At 45.0% G+C, this 18079-nt stretch overlaps 3 protein-coding genes across 6 annotated transcripts in view; 1 reads left to right on the forward strand and 2 right to left on the reverse strand.

Annotated features, from left to right (window-relative positions):
• LOC106744468 (peptidyl-tRNA hydrolase 2, mitochondrial-like) overlaps nucleotides 1-739 on the forward strand; it is a 3219-nt gene extending 2480 nt beyond the window's left edge. For all 3 annotated transcript variants that reach the window (XM_014619282.1, XM_014619283.1, XM_014619281.1), the window contains one exon: nucleotides 148-739. In XM_014619282.1, the coding sequence (XP_014474768.1) occupies nucleotides 148-330 (183 nt within the window). In that variant the 3' untranslated portion in view covers nucleotides 331-739. The remainder of the gene's footprint in view (nucleotides 1-147) is intronic.
• A 103-nt stretch (nucleotides 740-842) lies between these two features.
• LOC106744467 (tetratricopeptide repeat protein 28) lies at nucleotides 843-11797 on the reverse strand. Its single transcript, XM_014619280.1, has 15 exons — nucleotides 11628-11797; nucleotides 10785-11042; nucleotides 10318-10720; nucleotides 9636-10193; nucleotides 8868-9163; nucleotides 8306-8771; nucleotides 7503-7910; nucleotides 6965-7342; nucleotides 5829-6609; nucleotides 4765-5438; nucleotides 3991-4493; nucleotides 3386-3748; nucleotides 2823-3060; nucleotides 2445-2663; nucleotides 843-2262 (listed from the first exon to the last, which is right to left on the reverse strand). The coding sequence occupies exons 1-15, from the start codon at nucleotides 11649-11651 to the stop codon at nucleotides 1622-1624; spliced, it is 6210 nt and encodes a 2069-aa protein (XP_014474766.1). The 5' UTR covers nucleotides 11652-11797; the 3' UTR covers nucleotides 843-1621.
• Nucleotides 11798-13140: 1343 nt separating this feature from the next.
• Nucleotides 13141-18051, reverse strand: LOC106744396 (putative tricarboxylate transport protein, mitochondrial). Of its 2 annotated transcripts, none has more exons than XM_014619139.1 (5): nucleotides 16259-18051; nucleotides 15103-15537; nucleotides 14286-14506; nucleotides 13457-14161; nucleotides 13141-13323 (listed from the first exon to the last, which is right to left on the reverse strand). In XM_014619139.1, exons 1-4 carry the CDS (start codon nucleotides 16425-16427, stop codon nucleotides 13979-13981), a joined length of 1008 nt encoding a protein of 335 aa, XP_014474625.1. In that variant the 5' UTR covers nucleotides 16428-18051; the 3' UTR covers nucleotides 13141-13323; nucleotides 13457-13978. The 2 variants fall into 2 exon arrangements, with proteins under 2 accessions (XP_014474625.1, XP_014474626.1); XM_014619140.1 differs by lacking the exon at nucleotides 13141-13323 and having other exon boundaries at nucleotides 13457-13567; nucleotides 13979-14161.
• Nucleotides 18052-18079: the final 28 nt, after the last annotated feature.

The following is an 18079-nucleotide window of genomic DNA, read 5'->3' on the forward strand; positions in this document are numbered from 1 at the left end:
ATATATATATATATCTAAAGATGGATATTATGAAATTTTACTTAAAAAGATATTTCTTCTATTTAATACTTAATAAATATATTTAAATATACACAGTTAATAAATATATCTTTCCATAGATATGAAAAAAGATATTTTGACTTTTAGGTGGATGACGAGTATGTACTTGCGGATATATTGCGAAAAGCTAAAGAAGCACATCTTATCTCGCATATCATACAAGATGCGGGTCGTACACAGATACAAGTAGGAAGTAAGACAGTATGCGTGATTGGACCAGGTCCGTCGAAATTAATAGATAAGATAACTGGTGAATTCAAATTGTATTAACTGCTTGTCAGATCAAAATTGATATTTTTATTGTTCAAATTTACATTTATTTCTAGTATTATCTCGTTATCATATTGTCATCTCCTGTTTTATTATTGTCTCTTCTATTACAATGATCAACCTGTCAGATAAAATCTTGAAATTACTAATCTTTTAAATGGTAATTTCGTTGTATCCGAGTTTTTCCTGCTATGGTATATTTGTCAGTCACTTAAGCCATGTAAGGTTGATATGTATGCTATATAATGAAATATAGCATAGATGTACGCATTTGAAAGTGAGATAACACTCTCCCGAATACAAGTATACACGAGCGAAGCAAATTTCTTTCTCAACAAGCCTTGACAAAATTGTATCTTCTGTAAAATTGTCCTTAAAATTAATATAATACATCCTTGTATTTCATCGAGTTTAATATATCTGAGTTGACTGTCGTGTTCTCATATTGTCGGTGAAGTGTCGTCAACACACAAAGCGTAAGCCCGGATTTGTAATAAGTATAATGAGCCTTCGGTCTTGCGCTCTAAGCACTGAATTGTAACGTAATTTCCAGCAAAAAGCGTTTACAGCACTGCCAGACGTCGGAATTCCCAAGATTTGGGCGTTATTGCAACTTTTGGCAACGCGGGAAATGCTTTTTGTCAAAGATTTACATTACACTTTATTGCTTAGGGCAAATGACTAAAAGCTTACTACATCTATCGTGAATCCGGATGAAGAAACACTTTCAGTCGAATGGTTAAGGCTCGAATGTTGATGGAGTTGAGATTATTCATGTTAAAGTCGAGTGAACGTCAGTCATGTACGAAGGAATGAAATTTTGCGGACATTCGAGCCCTACATATACGGTTGACACTTTTTGCTAACTAATAATTAAGTGTTTGGACAGATTAGCATTAGAGTTGAGCATATCAGCGAAACTTATCAGCGAGATTATCATCATCTTCCTGCATAATGGAGCTCGTTATGCCACGTGTACACCTCTGTGGAAACTTGTCTCCAGAAAATGTTTCTGACAAATGTCAAGGCATCCACACGTCGCCTTGTGCAGCCCTCCGTTACGAATGCTTCTGTGTTCGAATACTGAGAAATATCGGCAAAGTTCGGTTTAATCGCCCGCGTTACCCGCTTCCTCATCGGTCGTCAAATTTCCCGCTTAGGTCTGCGCTTCGCAAAGCGGCGACAGACTTTTTTTTTCCCGATGTGTCCCCCGTTCTTTGGTACCCAGTACTCCAGTAGTTCGCGATTACATTCTAAAACGAATAACACTTATAAATATCGTATAAATAATCTATACCGGTGGCGCGGGAGCTTTCCGAGGTATTTTGTTCGAGCTGGCGGCGCTGCATTGCGACTCGGCGATCGACCTGCCATCGGCCTCGTCCCGCCGGCAAAGCTCCGGCTCGTTTTGCATCCAATTTTGCGTCTGATTGTGAGCCGCCTTCGCTGATTGCGGTTCCTCGTTTTCCGGCACGGAGCCGACCTCCTCCAGTAATTTCGACAAGGACGGCGCCAAGCCCAGCCCCAGGTTCCGTTCATGATACACCTCGGAGATCGTGGGCGTGAGCTCGCGGGTCAGACTCGTCAAGGAGGTGGCCAGGTTCCTCAGGTTCTGCGGATGCGTCTCTGTGGATTGCGTGGTGTCCGGCTGCGGGCAGATGTCCTCGCTCGTCGCCGTATGCCGGGCTTTCCTCGACGTGTTGTTACCGATCTCCGTTCTAACGCTGAGCCTCTCCAATACGGTGGCCGGCAGCGGCGGCAGCGGCTGACGCCTCAGCACGGTAGCGTGGCCGTTGTCCCAGTCCGTCACCGAGCTGCTCGAGCTCGAGCCGGGCCTCACGTTCTGGTCGGGGTAAAGATTCCGGATGCGCGTCTGATGATTCAGGTTGAGCGCTACGGGAGGACTAGGTGTAAACGCCACGTCTGATTCACCTGGGGGGAACAAGGGCGTGTTTGAACACGTGTCCTCTCGAATTGCGAATCTTCCTTGCTCGATGTTACAAACTGAGCCGAGAATACATCGCTAAAGGTATGCGCGACAGCACTCTATGCTCGAGATGACGAAGTCAATAAAGTTAACTTGGATTTATTCATACTATAGTATTTACATGTACCTCCTCCATTTTGACACGGCTGGCGCGGCGTCGGTATCAGAACGTTCGATGGTTCCATGGTCTTTCCGTCCGGCTCACCACGATGTCGCACGTAACTTGCAAACGCTCCTCCCAGTCGCGGCCGTTCCATAAGGTTCTTTTCGGTATGGGCCACGGAAGCCAAACTCTCCATCGAACTGCTAGAGTCTAAGCTGAGGCTCTTTGGCGCTTCTTGCGTATCTAGAATTCAAGTTGTTGCGTTACACGCGATGAACGTAATTAAGTAGTCTCCGCTCATACAGTCACAACAAATATATGGTTTTTATGGATATAAATATTATATTACCGCGATTAATTTCTCCCTATCATTATTACGTGTTGATATATATGCCAATTTACCAAACAATGCGAGAAGGGCTTGAAGAGCAAACTGGACAGCTCTACGCGAGGCTTGTTTCCCTGTTCTCAGCGTCACCTCCGACTGCCCGACCTCCATTAGATCGAAGCCTAAGCTGGCGAACAATTCGTGTGATCCGGATGCTCTCCAAACGTGTACGGGCAAGATCACTTCTTGACCTTCGGTTGCGCAACTGGCTCTCCTCATGGCAGCAATCACATCCTCTGCTGCTTCTGGAGCCTGGATTAAAAGTATCGTCAACAATTACACTTAAATTAAAAAAGAATCTGATATGACTAAAAATAGTTAATGGTTAGAAATTTTAGTATGACCAAAACTTTCAATTTAAATATGCTATAAATAGAAAATATATGTTAAAACACATAAGTTCCAACATAAATAAGATGTTCTTATTAATCTTTCTTCTAATAATTTAACAATTCTCCTCTAATAATTCACTTCCAGTAGTCAGCTCTTCTGATAAGTAAAATGATAAATATGAATGTGACAAAAATTCTTATCGATGGGATACAATTAAGATGGACGTAGCGTAAGAATCCAGTACCTGTAAGAGCCTAGCTAGAGCGTGCAACGACGATTGGCCTAGTCCTAATAAAGCCTGTAAGCTGGCGCTGCATCTCGTCAGTCTTTCCTCGGGATCACTTTGAGGGAAGAACACGGACGACGGTATGCCATTGCCGGCTGGCTCGAACCTGAATCCTACGGACATCAGGAGCTCTCGCCAACCGGTAGCCGCGCCCACTTTGTTCTCGATGCTACGCTGAGTGGTGTACATGGCGTTCTTCTGCCCGCGATGGATTCTCTGTAGCGACTTCTCCACCAGATGAAGCGTCACTCGCAGCGCGTCTCGGCTCTGCTCGGGACCACCGCGCAGTAACTCCGCCAACGCTTGGCCCATGAGTGCAACCTAGCGAAGAAACAAATCGGATTTGTTTTATGAAAGCTCTATCGGCTTATTATATATTATATATAATTATATATGTAAATATATAGAAAGGCAATATTCGTGTATAAAAATTCATCTAAAATATATGAAAATTATATATTTTTATATACATTTTTGTATATTATTAGATTTTTTATATATATTTTATATGATTATATGTAAACATTCTTTCTCCCGGGGGAAATAAATCCTATCTGACACACCTTGTTAGACAATCTCGCGTCGCCGCCAATGAGCAGCCAACCGGCCCAATTCGCGGGGTGAGCGAAGTGTCTCGTGTGTTGGACGGTCTGCATCGCCTCGGCCAATGCTCGTGACGCTCTCGCACCTTGCAGCATCGCACTGTAGAACGCCCGCAGCAGGATACTGCCGGCGGTCGGCGGCACCGCCCACATCCCTATCAGCACGCACTGCGCTCCCGCGCTCAACAGGGTCTTGGCGAGGTTCTGTATACCGTCCGACGTCGCGTTCGTGCTCTCCACGTTGTTCCAGCTGTGACCGCTCGACACGACCACCAAGCGCGCCGACATTCTCAGCCTCAGTATGTCCGCCTGGCTTATCAGATATTCTGGTCTCTCGGACGGCTCCTCGCACTGGTCGGCGGTGAATGCTAAACTACCGGTGTTCCAGAAGACCGGCACCGTCAGGTGCACACACTCCGCGTCCGGTAGAGACCTCAGGACTGCCGATCTCGTAGCCTCGAGTCCTGTCGCACAAATGCAATGCGTGAGAGAGCGATTTTGCAGAACATTTCTCTCTCGCAGGTAGATGGGAAGATCTTTGCACATGATTGAAATGGATGGCTACGTTCGGAAACATCACACTGAGAGTGGAGTAGTAGCATTTAATTGAACAAGCAGGACAAAAAGACCTGAGATTTCTTTAACATGATCGGTCAATTAAATGTCACCCCACCCTTAGTGTGTATTCTCGAACACGGTCTACATCGTATCCATAAGTGTAGCCAGTTTACTAACCAGTCATCGCGCGAGCTTCCAACAATTCGGCGACTATCTCTGACTCGGTCTCGGTAGATGCGACGCTCTCGGGCCACCCGTACTCCTCTCTGACGTCTTCCGGCAGAACAGGGTTCCCGGCGACCAAGGCGGCCACGGTGGCACCACCCTCCAGCACCGGTGTCTTCGATCTCTTCCTGAGAGCCGCCAGAGAAGGCACCACCAACAGCGAGAACCTCTCGCACAAATAGTCCTCGCCCGGATTAGACTGCAGAGCTGGGAACGGCGCCAAGTAGAGAGACTTCTCCACCACCATGATCAGCTCTTTCCGCGGCGGCGGTAGCAGATCCTCGAACGGAGCGAGGAGGAGGTCGTAGAGCACCTGTATCGGCAACGGTGCCTGCCATGTGGGTCCCTTCACTCCTCGTCCCCAGCGGGCGCTCCCCGCGCGAGAACTCACTGAGCCGACGCTGAAGAGACTGCTCAAGCTGTACGAACTGGCGTTCAAATGGTGGCCCCTCGACGGAATCTTGGTGGATTCCTCTATGAGATCGTTACTCTCGTCCAGGAGCGCCTCACGCGCTTGGACCACTCTCTTCTCCAGATCCACGCCGTCGTCCAAGGTGGTGGAGTGGAACCGTAAAAGGCCGCGTCCCGGTGCCAAGCACCATGCGTGCAACTCGCAGCCCACCTCGCTGAAATTATTTCATGCAATCGTTGGTATCAATACTTTTTAGATTGACAATCCGCATAAATGCATCTTATTTCGTTTCGGTATGATTTCTCGTTTTCGAGATATAGCAATTTGAAAATAGCTCCTTTCCTATATAATACATGGAAGAGACATTTTATTCCATCTTGATGCTAAATTATGTGGAAAGTGTTTTTGCATCTATAAAATATAATCGAATGATACGAAATCAAAAAACAATATGAAATTGACAAAATACAATATGGCAGGAAGATGTTAAGATTATAATCTTAGATTAATCATAGATTGGATATGGTTGGAACGAAAGTTGCTAGTTGCATAGCTGGAATAGATTGTCGAGAGAGAATACCAGGATAATTTCTCTTAATCGTACCTGTAGTACAAAATGACGCCACGTTGTCGATCGATAATCTCAGAATAGTGGGCCGCGTCGTCCAAAGAGTTGCTCTTGGATCGTCTGGACCTCTCCGCCCAATTCAGAGCCTCCTCCGCTCGGTTTAAGCTGATCAGCACTTTCTGCAGCATCCTGTACGTCTCCGAGAGCAGTTCGGTTCGGCTGGGTTGGCCACAGGTCAGCGACACGGAAGCGCCGTCCAACGATTCCAACAGATTCGCGGCCTTCTCCAGGTGTTCCACGGAGATGCTCGCTTCGCCGGCTTCCCAGTGCACGAGACCGAGTCTGTGTCTCAGTCTGGCCGCTTCCTCTCGCCTGCCGAGGCCCTCGGACAGAGACAAGCCTGATTGCAAGTAGCTCAGAGCGCGGGACAAATCGCCGCACAGATGATGAAGTCTTCCCAGACTCGAGAAGGCCGCTGCTCGCGCGGGCTGATCTCCCGCCGCGGCCGCCAGGCTCAACGACTGCTCCTGCAACCTGATAGCTTCCTCATACTGCCCCAACGTCTCCTGGGTCACTCCCAGATTGGCACAAGCGCGAGCTTGCAAGCCGGCCGCGTCCAGACCCTCGGCGATCGACAGTTCCAATTGATGATGGCGTAAAGCGGAGTTCGGATCGTCCATTAGAAGGTGAACAGCTCCCAATCCGCTGGCTGCTTCAGCCTCGGCTGCTTTGTCACCTAGTCCTCTGGCCAAGGCCAGTTGATGGGACAGGCAACTGACAGCCTGTTCGTGATTACCTAATGCAGCGTGTACCCTGCCTGAAAATTAAAATCGACATTGGTTGAATTTTCTTCATGTCGCATATTGAATTGCGTTATTTCTTGAATTTTACAAAGTTAGAGGCGATAACTATTGCCACCTTGAGGTATCTTCGAGGTATGGGAGTAGGAGAAAAATATATCTAACAGAAATTGCATCAACAGTGCCAGTGGTCATCACTGCGAACATCTTCTGTGGATGTTTTTCATCTTCATTTAGCGTTAATAGAATATATATTTTTTAAATATTTTTTTCGAAATTCTCAAGGTAGCGATAGTTGCCTCACTCTGTGTGTCGAAGTTGACCATTGACACGCCACTATTCATGCAAAATTACGTCAACGCGCCGGCTTACCCAGATCACCGTACGCAGCACCTCTCGCTTCAGGACTGTCCACCTCGTGAGCGGCCACCAGTCTTTTCTCGAAGCACACCAGGGCCTCCTGCAGATTGCCAGTCGCTTCTCGAGCTCTACCCAAACCTCGGTACGCTCTCTCCTGATCTCGGATACTCTTCAACTTGGTCGCGGCCGTCAGCTGTTGCTCGTGACACTTGATAGCTTCCTCCAGATCGCCTAAGGCTTCGTAGCAGTCTCCCAGGTTGCCGAGTGCACGGGCTTTGTCGAGCAAGGCTGTACCGGTAGTGAGCGGCTCCAGGGTCGCTAACTGTTGCTCGAAGTAACCGATGGCGTCTTCGTAATGCGTCATATTCAGTCTAGCTATGCCCAGATTTCCTGCGATAAGCGACATATAACCGTTGAGAGAGTTACTTTCCCTTCGATTCTGCAGCGGTTTTTTTTTCCATTCCGTACGCATTAATGACAAATTAATAGCGTCCTCGGTCGAGAACGAAAAATCGATACGCGCTCGCGAAATGCGGAGAATGCGAATTACCTAATGCTTGAGCTTCCACTCCGGAATCCGCTAGTTCCTTGGCTCTCTCCAGCTGTTCCTGATAACACTTAACTGCATGAGTATATTGTCCCAACGCCATATGCACCGCGCCCAGGTTCCCGTGCGCCCTGCATTCGCCACGCAGGTCACCAGCCTCTTGCCTCAGGGTCAGCTCCTGCGTGTGAAAACCCAACGCTTTGTCCAAGTTCTTCGTAGCTCGATGAGCGATACCCAGTGCGCCGTAGGCGGCCGCTTCCAGGCTACGGTCGGCAGCTTGACGGGCCAAGTTTAACTGACGTTGATGCATCTTGATAGCTTCGTCAACCTCTCCCATGCGTAACAGGCAGTCACCGATGTTGCCCAGGGCGCGAAACTTGCCAGCCAAATGTTTGGTCATATGCGCGATGGCTATATCAAGTGATCAACGATTGTACAATGTTACACGAAGTTTACCAAACAATATAATGTTTTTTTCCCCAAGGTTGGATAAATTTATGTTTTATTTTTAACCAAGTCATAAGTTAATAGTTAATGATTGTAATATTGATGAATTATTTTAACTTGCGACAAACGAAGTTAATAAAAGTTGAAGTTGATGCATTTTAGATTAACTAAAGTTTAAGTTGAAGATTAGCTCGTGAAAAATTAACCAAGTTGAAAGTGATTAATTTTCTAACTTAAATTTTAACTGAGTAACTAATTCTTAAGTTTCTTTCTTTCATCAATTTACACTCTCATACCTCTTTAATCACAAATAAAAAAGAACAAATTCGGGATACAAAAATTGAATTTTAAGATCTTACCTAAATAATATTTTTGGCACTCCAGAGCAGTGTCTAAATTCTCCAACGCCAAGTGGGCCAGACCCAGATTGCAATAGGCTCTGCCCATTCCCGATTTGTCCTGCAGATCCTTCGCTAACGCCAAATCCTGATCGTAATATCTGACGGCTTCCCGGTGATTCCCCAGACAATAATGAGCGTACCCCAAGAAATGGCATGCTTTAGCTTCTCCTTCTACGTCGTGCAGTTCTTGCGACAGCATGAGATAATGCTCGTAGTACGGCACCGCCTCCTCGAATCTGCCGCGCGAGGACAAGCAGTTGGCGAGGTTCAGCAGAGCGCACGCTTCGCCGGCTGTGTCCTTCAGTTCGCGCGCTATGGCCAAGTGAGCTCTGTAATGCCTCAATGCCGCCTCGTGGCCTTGCACCGCTTGATAGGCGACCGCCAAGTTTCCGTGGGTGCTAGCTTCCGAGCTGCGGTCGTTAACCTGGAAAAATTGAACGACGATGCATTGATCGTCGATACAGGATTGTTCGACGACGACACACAAAACGCAACTTTGACGTCGAACGACTCTACCTACCTCTTTGCTTATCGTTAGTTCCTGTTTGTGGTACTTGATGGCCTGTTCGTAGTAACCCAGAGCGTTATAAGCGTTCCCGATATTCCCGTACGCTCTACCCATGCCGGCTTTGTCTCCCAACGATCTTGCGATCCCCAAGTGGGCTTGATGCAACTTCAAAGCGGCATCGTGTTCACCGAGCAACTGATACACTATGCCGAGATTGCTGCAAGCTCGTCCCTCGGCCACTTTGTCCTTCGTGGCCAACGCCACGTCGAGCTGTCTCTGATGCCAGAGCTTGGCTTGCGCCAGGTCGCCTGTGTGCGGACAGATGCATTAATGTAAACACGTTCTCAGTATGAAAACGTAAGCAGTCGGTAAACAGAATTTTGAAAATGAGATATTTGTAACCATAAATAGGGGAAAGATGATAGAGGCCAATTGCGCAGAGATGCAATGTTCGTTAAGAGGAAGGTATAACTTAGACTCAATTATTAAAGATACATTGCCCATTAATTATATTTTCAGTGGCGCATTAAAAGAGCCATTCATAAATTTAATATTTATCAAACTTTTAGCGTCACTTTTAAATGCTAGGTCAAATTGTGTTTTCCTAATTTTTCCATTATTTTGATTTATGGGCAATACAAACGTAATTAAACGTAAGCAATCAACGACCGCAATTGGCTTCTATTGTCCTTCTCCTATTCATAATTTTAAATCCAAAGGCCAGATTATTACAATTTCGAGTTATTTCGCATCATCCTTTTCGCAGGACGAAAGCTTCACCTGCACATCTAGCGGCGTGACCTAACCCCGCGTAGGCTCTGGTCTCTATCGCTCTGTCACCGAGTTCCTGCGCTATTCTAAGAACGTTTTCGTGGTAGGCCATCGCCTGTCCGAAATTTCTGCGGTAATGATGAGACGAGCCGAGGTTGCTGAAGGCCCTCGCCTCCTCCACGCGATCCCCGAGTCGTCTGGCTATCCTGAGGTGTTGCGTGTGACAATCGACGGCGCTTTCGAACTCTCCCATTGCCAAGTAGACCGCCCCGACGTTGCCGATCTCCCGAGCTTCCTGAAGCCGGTCGCCCATCTGCTTGACCAATTGCACGCACTGCTTGTGAGAGGCCAAGGCATTCGGCAGGTCGCCGATCGCCGTGTACACGTGTCCCAGACTGGTCAACGCCGAAGCCGCCGCCTGAGTGTCCTTGCACTTCATCGCAAGAACAAGCTGGTATCTATGAGCCGTTAAAGCCTCCTTGAAGCTGCCCTTGCTGAAGTAAGCGGAGCCCAGATTCCCGTGGGCTCTACATTCGCCCTGTGTGTCTCCTAGGGAACGTGCGACTCCTGGAAAGTATGATTGAAGGGAAGAAATCGCCTCGCATTATTTTCACCGCGAATCCCGACGTTGCAATATTTTCGTATCGCTCGAGTGACATCACACCGTCGCGTTTTCGCGACTCACGCTCACCTAGATCCTGCTGCATGTAGTTTATCGCTTTGTCCAGAGAGTTCAGCGCCCAGTACGCGCTGGACAGGGCGGAGAACACGGAGCCCCGCAATTTCAAGCTGCACGAGCCGATAGTGAGCGCAGCCTCCAGCACGCCAGCGGCCGCTCGGTATTGTCCAGCCCCAAGTAGCTCCTGACCGACCACGGATATGACAACGAACGGGGACTCGTCCAGCTTCATCGCGCGCAACTGCTGGAACGTCGGCTCCAAGGTCGGCCGCAACGGAGACTTCAAGGATGCTTCCACTAAACCGGATAATAGCTGACGATTGGACGCGTCGTGGGCTAACCCTGTGCTGAAGGCGACGAGAGCCTCCCCGTGACGGCCCAGGCATTGTAGCGCTACTCCTTGACGATAGTACGCCTGATAAAAAGTAAACTTTCGTGAATTGATTTGACTAAGAGAAAATGCGAAGGATGGTGTCTACCTTGGGCCATTGTGGACTCAGCTCGGTGGCTCTGACGGCGTCCTGTAATGCGAGCGCGAACAATCCCATCTTGAGCCGTGCGGCCGACCTGTTCGAGTACAGGACGTGGCTGAGGGGGTCCAAAGCGAGGGCCTCCGTGTACAAGGTTGCGGCAAGCGCGTAGTCCCCATTCTGGCATGCCGCGTTACTCCTGCGCACCGTCTCTAGGAATAATGCCCGGGATCCAGCGGCCAAGGCCGACGTACCTTCGGGCTCCACCTTAAATGTGGTATAAATCAATAAAGCTTTTGCCTAAGAGATATATGATTTGCTATTTTTATAAATATTCAAAGATGTGACGCTATGTGATACAAGATGAAAAGCTATAGGGGAATTGTAAAATAAAAGAGCACCACGAATGACTAGAAAACTTTCGCCGCAAACTGTATGACGGAAAATGATAATTCGAAAATGTTTAATATCGAACATTAATTAGAAGTATAAACATAGGAGATCACATTGAAGAAAGTATACAAATAACTCTTGTGTAAGGCTCGAAAGAGAGATGAAGAAATCACATACAAAAAAAAACTTTTATTTCTCACTAATAATGCGACGCTAACGTAAAATTAATGTAAGACATTGGGAAGATAATTAAGAGCAAATAAATAAGCCGCCAAAGGAGACTGATCCGATGATTCTAATCAACGAACACGAGGTAGATCCGCACGAAAAGCGCCGCGAGACCGATCAAAACATTATATAAGGAGAAACGTGAGGCGCGCGGCGACAAGAGAGAGACTGGCCCAAAAATCGTGCGATTTTCTCCGATCGGCCGCGACACCGGAGAAATCTCGTCGTTACCTCAGAGATATCCCTATGAGACATTGCTTAAGACGATCTAGTAGCATCCTCTGGCATGGGCATTATCTGCGGCGGGCGAGCTGGCGTGAAAACCGATCGGGCCCAGGATTTTGAACGTGCTACACACTTCTCTCTCTCTCTCTCTTTCTCCCTCTCTCTCTCTCTCTCTCTCTCTCTCTTTCTCTCCCTCTCTCTTTCTCCTTCTCTGTCTCTATCGCTCTCTCTTTCCCGGTGGGACTTATCTCTCTCGGCCCGTTTCTCCCGATCGCTACGTGACGTCGTTCCGCGTACTTCTCGATAAGCACTCGATGCGACCGCGAGCGGTAACGAGGGGGTTTCTTTTCGCTAGAACGGGCAAATGGGAGCGATTAATAAAAAAGGAGGGAGGCAGGCGTCTCAGGGGGGCACCCACTGCATTCCTCAGGCACAGCCATCTTGGAATGTGACCCCGGGTCCCCCCGTCGGGCCCAGAGCGGGGCCGGCACTGCCTGGCCCGTCGCTGTTTGCTTCTTCTATGCGCCTCCTCGTCCCCCCGGGCCCCAGTGGGTCCCGCTCGATCTGCAACACTATCATCAGCATACGGGCGAATAACACGCAGCATACGCGCGTGCACACGCACGCAGACAGAGAAGTGTGTGGAAAACGCGGGCCACGCGCGCGAAGATATCGGGGCCCGTCGGGGCTCAATACGCGCGCGCAACGGCAGCCGCTGCGTTACGCGTGTGCGTCCCGCGTTCCGAATATTAGGGGCTATCTTCGGTTGCTCGTAAACTTCATCTGGATGTATCCATTAATCACGCTGTACAGCCCGTTTCACCGGATGTTCGCCGAACTACGCATTCCTTGTCGGACTTCTGTGGCTGATTGTAAATCAGCCGAGGAAAATACCGTAACACACATATAAGTAGCGGCGGATAGTACCCTGGCGGATGTGGGGAAAACGGTGAATCGTGGCGGAAACTTCTTCTTTTTCGGGCGGGAGGAAAAGTCGCGTCGGTCTTTCCGACACTTTCGTCGGGGAATTATTCGTTCCCCGCGCGCGACCTGAAATAACAAATTTTTTAACAATGTGTATCGAATGAATATTAATATTTCCCAACTCCCTTCAATTTTCAATATATTGAGTAACATCGGAGTATCTGTTTTCATCTATCACGTATTTAATCACAGCGTTTTTTCCGCACGATAAAATAGAATAGAAACCTGTTACACGCGCGCGTTCAAGCTAAAAAAAAATCGGGAGCATGTAATCCCAAAATAAGGGCAGTTCGATATATTTGTTCCCGAAATATTTCGGCGGAATTTCGTCGGCTTTCGCTAGAAAAAATATCGTATTACAATCGGTTAAAAAAAATCAGAGAAAACGCGCGACCGGGACGTCAAGCGAGCGCTATATTTAAATGCGTTGGCTTAACATGTCTTTCGCGATACACATCTCGATCGTACTCTTATACTATTTTTACATGTTCTATTTTTCACAACAGATTCGTATCGAGAAATAACTGTATACATATTGGCTTGATGTCTTTTTTTTATTAATATACACTTTGTTGTCCTTGTGTTATTGCAACATTCATGTGTAATCCTTCGACGCGAGAAATCGTCTAAGAACAAAATCGTTGGAGGTTCCGCAGTTGATCTACAGAGTACTTATTAAATGCTATTTCTCATTTTCTTTCTTTCTCTCTCTTTTTCTCTGTACAAAATAGTACATAAATATATTTTGGCATTAACACTGTATATATATATATATATATTAATATATAAATTTGTGTGTTGGCATGTGTACGATATGACTTATAGCTATTATACACAGACTATTCTCTCACCTTAGAAGTTCGTACAAACGATACACTTATGTACTTGGAACTTGGAAAGAACGTGTCTGCGGGAATGTACGTTGTCACAGAATGTCGGTCTATAGCGCAAAATGGATCAGCCTAACGATCAACGAAACACAAAACTTCCACGATTATTACAATAACGCTATTTGTTGCATCGCGCATTAAATAAATGCGTGACTAAAGGTCGGAGGTTGCAGTATATATTACGCTATTGTACACGACGCAAAATACTTTTATCTATATTACCTAATATCGATTTACGTTATGTGTACTCGCGATGTTTACTCTTTCGTTTTGTTTGCACAAGTTTAAATACGTCATTAACGCAAATCATTGTTTGTCGATGCAATAAATTTTTATACTTTGATTAAAAATATAAATAAACTCTGAAAAATATAAATACGCTTACAAAACGTATATACGTATATCAACATGACAAAAAGGCAATTACGAAATTCGTCTTCGATGTGACTGAATGCAACATGTACGTAAGGAAAAGTGACAGACCTAAGGCCAGACTTTGTTGAAAAGTTCCATGAAGGAATCGTAAATCATAAATGTTATGGCGACGTCTAGACACACTCTGCCCAATCTCGGAATGGTTCCTTTGTAGAATGCCAGCGGACCCTCTTTCTTCCACACTTGAATCACGCAATCCATGGTGCCCTTGTATTTCGCAGCTTCTAATCCCTAAACATAAAACACATTACAAGTTTAGAAGGTTAAAATTTAGTACGCCCCGTTAAAGTCATAAATCACAATGTTTAAATATGATAAAAATAATTATTTTATAAGATTTTCATTGTACACATACCTGCATTCTAGTTTTAACAACGTCGATAGGCGTGTTTCCGAAAACTGATGCTGCGCCAGCGACAGCACCAAATATGCCAACGACTAATTTGGGAACACTTTTGGTATTGTCACCTCCTTTGTACCAATCTTTGAGGGTTTCCATCACAAAGAAACGAATAGCCTGATTTGATCCTTGCTTTAAAATTGTAGGTACTACTCCCTGGTACACTCCTTTAAAACCTTATGAACACAGTTAATAGCCTCTCATTAGCTTATCACTTTTATTGGTTGTTTACGACTAGATATACTTAAATATTATTAAGATATTTATAAAAATTTTGGTAAATAAGATAATATATGTTTTAATTAACGAATGTACCATTATAATTTTTTTTTAATTATTCATAATAATACTTGAAACTATAATTTTAAATAATCAATGTAATTATTTTTGGCACATTTTTAATAATAATTATGTAGTGAATATTTCCGTTATTTAATATACAAACAAGTTTACAAAGCTACTCTGATATGTTGCGTATAAACCGTCTGTGCAAGCATATGTCATCTGACCTAGTTTAAATAAGATGGTAACATGATTCTTAAGTCTCAAGGTTAGCTAAATTACTGTGCTTTAATCACATACTCGAATCACTGGAGAGTTTTACGTTACTCTATTCCTCTTTTGACATAATTCGAAATAAAATGTTGGAAATATAAAATTCAACAAAATTTTTTTAATTAAAAAACAATCTTGTGCAAAAATTGAAAAAAAAGGATATAATTGTTTTTAAAAAGTCTAAGGAATAGAATATAATTTATTAATTGATTCTTACCATGTTCTTTTACGATCAAACGTACTCCATGGAAAAACCCTCTGAATCTCGGATTTGCCGAACGTTGGTCATTGATGAATTTTACCTTAATAGTTTCCATGGGAGTAACCGCTAAAATAGCTTCACATACTCCAGCGCAAAGACCTGCTAGAAGTTTTCTCTGTGGATTGAGCTTCCCATCTGCATCCACCAATCTCTTCTTTGCTGATTCAAAAGCACCAAATCGCACCGCCGACTTTGGTATGGAGCCATAGAGCAGAACAGACAAGCCTCTGTACAGGCCAAAAAATCCACGAGTCTTGACAGTCTTAGTCACACAGTCAATTACGCCTGTATATTCCTTTTCAGCACCAGCCTTTCCATCCAGTTGTAGCTGTGTCTTTACATATTCTGTGGGATATGTGATGCAAATTTCTATACCTCCAGTAATGCCACCTGAAAGCCCATTGTATGTTTTTTGTTAAACAAATATATGAATTATTATGCTACTTAACAAATAATGTTTATAATTTTAGAAACAAATATTATATCGTATCAAAGATAAGTTTGGCTCAAATAAGCATAATCATGAGAAGTATTCATCATACAATATGTAGCAGAAAAAATAATATAAAACATCTTTTATACATATATATACATATATGTGAAACAATGCTAGTCACTCTATTATCGTTGCTGCAATTTAAATTCTTGTTTCCACGAGGAAAGATCGCAATGTATGTAAATTCTTAATAGATACAAATCTTAATGTCATCAGTTCATTAACAAATGATTCATATACGCGTCCATAGCGTTGGAAGTTATCGGTGGTGGGGAAGTGAGTGTAATCACGCTTCGCTCACGTCAGCGAGACTTGAAAAACGCGATAGCCTTGCGTGGAGATATACGTAATTTTACGATCTCTCACGTAACTTTTCGTTTTATCGCGCGACCAGAGCGCGCTGACTATGTTAAATCGTATGTACGTTTCTCCACGGTTTTGAACAAACATGTTGCCGTTTACCTCGACAGGTGTCAAAGGTTGTTCATTGCCCGACCAAGAGAGGGGGGGAAAGAGGCGACCCAGAAGAAACAAGGACATCCCATGTTTCTCTCCGGAGAGAGAGAAAGGCGCCTTTCTCTCTAGAAAGAAATATAAATAAATAAATCATCGTACCTGCTATGATCCCTTTAAGCCCCACGCTGCCAGTGGCGACGGCGGCGGCGGCGACGCCGGTCTCGCTCGTCCACGGCCTGCATGGGAACAGCAACGGGCTGTGACACGCGTCCGCTAACGTTGGACGTCGGACCGGTTGCGAATATAGCTGCCACGTCGTTGAATTCATATTCGGCGCCACGGTTCTCGACCTGGACGTCGTCGTCGTCGTCGTCGTGCTCGCGCTGTTTGTCGTCCACCTACACTCCTACCCTCCACGGATACCGGGACCGGACTGCCGATACTCCGATTGACACTCATGTGCGCGCCTGAAGTGCGTAACGCACCGGTTTCCCCCATATTTCCCCCTTCCGACCGGCGCTTCTGGACGACGTCGTTGTTTCGCCTTGCTTCACCTACTTTCCACTTTCCTCGCGTACTCCCACGTACGTAAACAACATGCGTGCATGCAGGACGAAAACTAATAAAGCGGGAGCAATATCTGCTCGTCTCAGCTGCACTTCCGCGGCACTTTCTGCGCGCTTAAAGGATAAAACGCGCATACAGGGTGTCCGGTAAACCGTAAATTGCGCTTAGTGACCACACATGTAGAAAATTCGAGCCCCTCGTTAATCGGCCTTTTCATGTTGATTACCTCGAAGACGGCAATACAAACCGCTGCAAACCCTCTGGGAGGGAGGGGGGCGATTTTCTCTCCGATATTTTGTGCGGTTTTTAGCACAAAAACCAGCTCCCCACGCGAGGAAAATTTAACGTACTTCTCTCCGGAATCGCGCCCTGAATATTTTTCAACAGAAAAGTTTTGAACGACTCTTCAAACGGAGAATTTACAGTGGAAAATGTTAAAGAAATATCTTTTATTTTTTGATAAATATATATTGTAGTTGATGTTTGCAGGATATTTGTATTGCAGCCGACAGATCACTTATAAAAGTCGATATTTGGGCGCACAATCGCTTTTTTCTGTTTAATCGACAGTAAAGTTAACGAGATATTGATACTTCGATGTTGATTTAGATCATTATAAACGCGTGTCACTGACCACTTGTCGTAAGTGCGAATAACTATGCAGTCTTTATCTCATCGTACGATTACAGTCGAATAAACAATCCGTTGTGCCGTAACAATAAATTTTGCAGTAAGATTAATGCAACAAATATTACAGACGAAACTATTCGAAGTATATTACATATTAAATGACGACCGATTTATAATTAGCAATGGCATAATGAGCATAATAAATGTGCGATATGATTGATTTGGATTATTATATTCCTTGTACAAAGTAAACAATTTGGTGTTAAAAACAGCCTACTGAAATTTTGTCACTTTAATACGGGAAAAGTGTACTAAAAAGTACGCAAATATAATGTAAAATTAACATATTTACCTAGTCAACATGTGTTTTCAACACAAAATTTTTACTATGTACTACTGAGGTCGCCTCCTTACATTTGCCGTTATCGGATCCATTTCGTAATATGTATTGATAATTACGCGTTATCGAACGCACAGTGATGTGCGTTAATAGTTCAGTACACTCATTTTTTCAAATTGATAATATTCATGAAACTTTACCGCTTACATAATATAATTCTGTATGCATATTACAATTTTACCGTTGTTACCATTTTACCATTTTTTATCTTATGAACAAAATTAAGTGACAAGCACAATTGTCATCATGAAATCCTCTTGTGGTCAGTGGCGCGATAACACCATCAACGCATATCACTGTGCTATACACACACACACACACACACACACACACACACACACACACACACACACACACACACACACACACACACACACACACAC

Source organism: Dinoponera quadriceps, unplaced genomic scaffold (genome assembly GCF_001313825.1).
Source record: "Dinoponera quadriceps isolate SergipeBrazil2010 unplaced genomic scaffold, ASM131382v1 scaffold777, whole genome shotgun sequence".
Lineage (NCBI taxonomy): Eukaryota > Metazoa > Arthropoda > Insecta > Hymenoptera > Formicidae > Dinoponera > Dinoponera quadriceps.

What these genes read in the sequence shown, in the direction of transcription:
- LOC106744467 (XM_014619280.1), bottom strand. Translation starts at nt 11,651, where the DNA reads ATGTCTCATAGGGATATCTCTGAG. An exon ending in GGAAGCTCGCGCGATGACTG is followed by an intron (nt 4,494 to 4,764) that starts GTTAGTAAACTG and finishes TTTGTGCGACAG; the next exon opens with GACTCGAGGCTACGAGATCG. An exon ending in CTCTAGCTAGGCTCTTACAG is followed by an intron (nt 3,061 to 3,385) that starts GTACTGGATTCT and finishes CTTTTAATCCAG; the next exon opens with GCTCCAGAAGCAGCAGAGGA.
- LOC106744396 (XM_014619139.1), bottom strand. Translation starts at nt 16,427, where the DNA reads ATGAATTCAACGACGTGGCAGCTATATTCGCAACCGGTCCGACGTCCA. An exon ending in TTTGATCGTAAAAGAACATG is followed by an intron (nt 14,507 to 15,102) that starts GTAAGAATCAAT and finishes TGTGTTCATAAG; the next exon opens with GTTTTAAAGGAGTGTACCAG. An exon ending in TTGTTAAAACTAGAATGCAG is followed by an intron (nt 14,162 to 14,285) that starts GTATGTGTACAA and finishes TTTTATGTTTAG; the next exon opens with GGATTAGAAGCTGCGAAATA.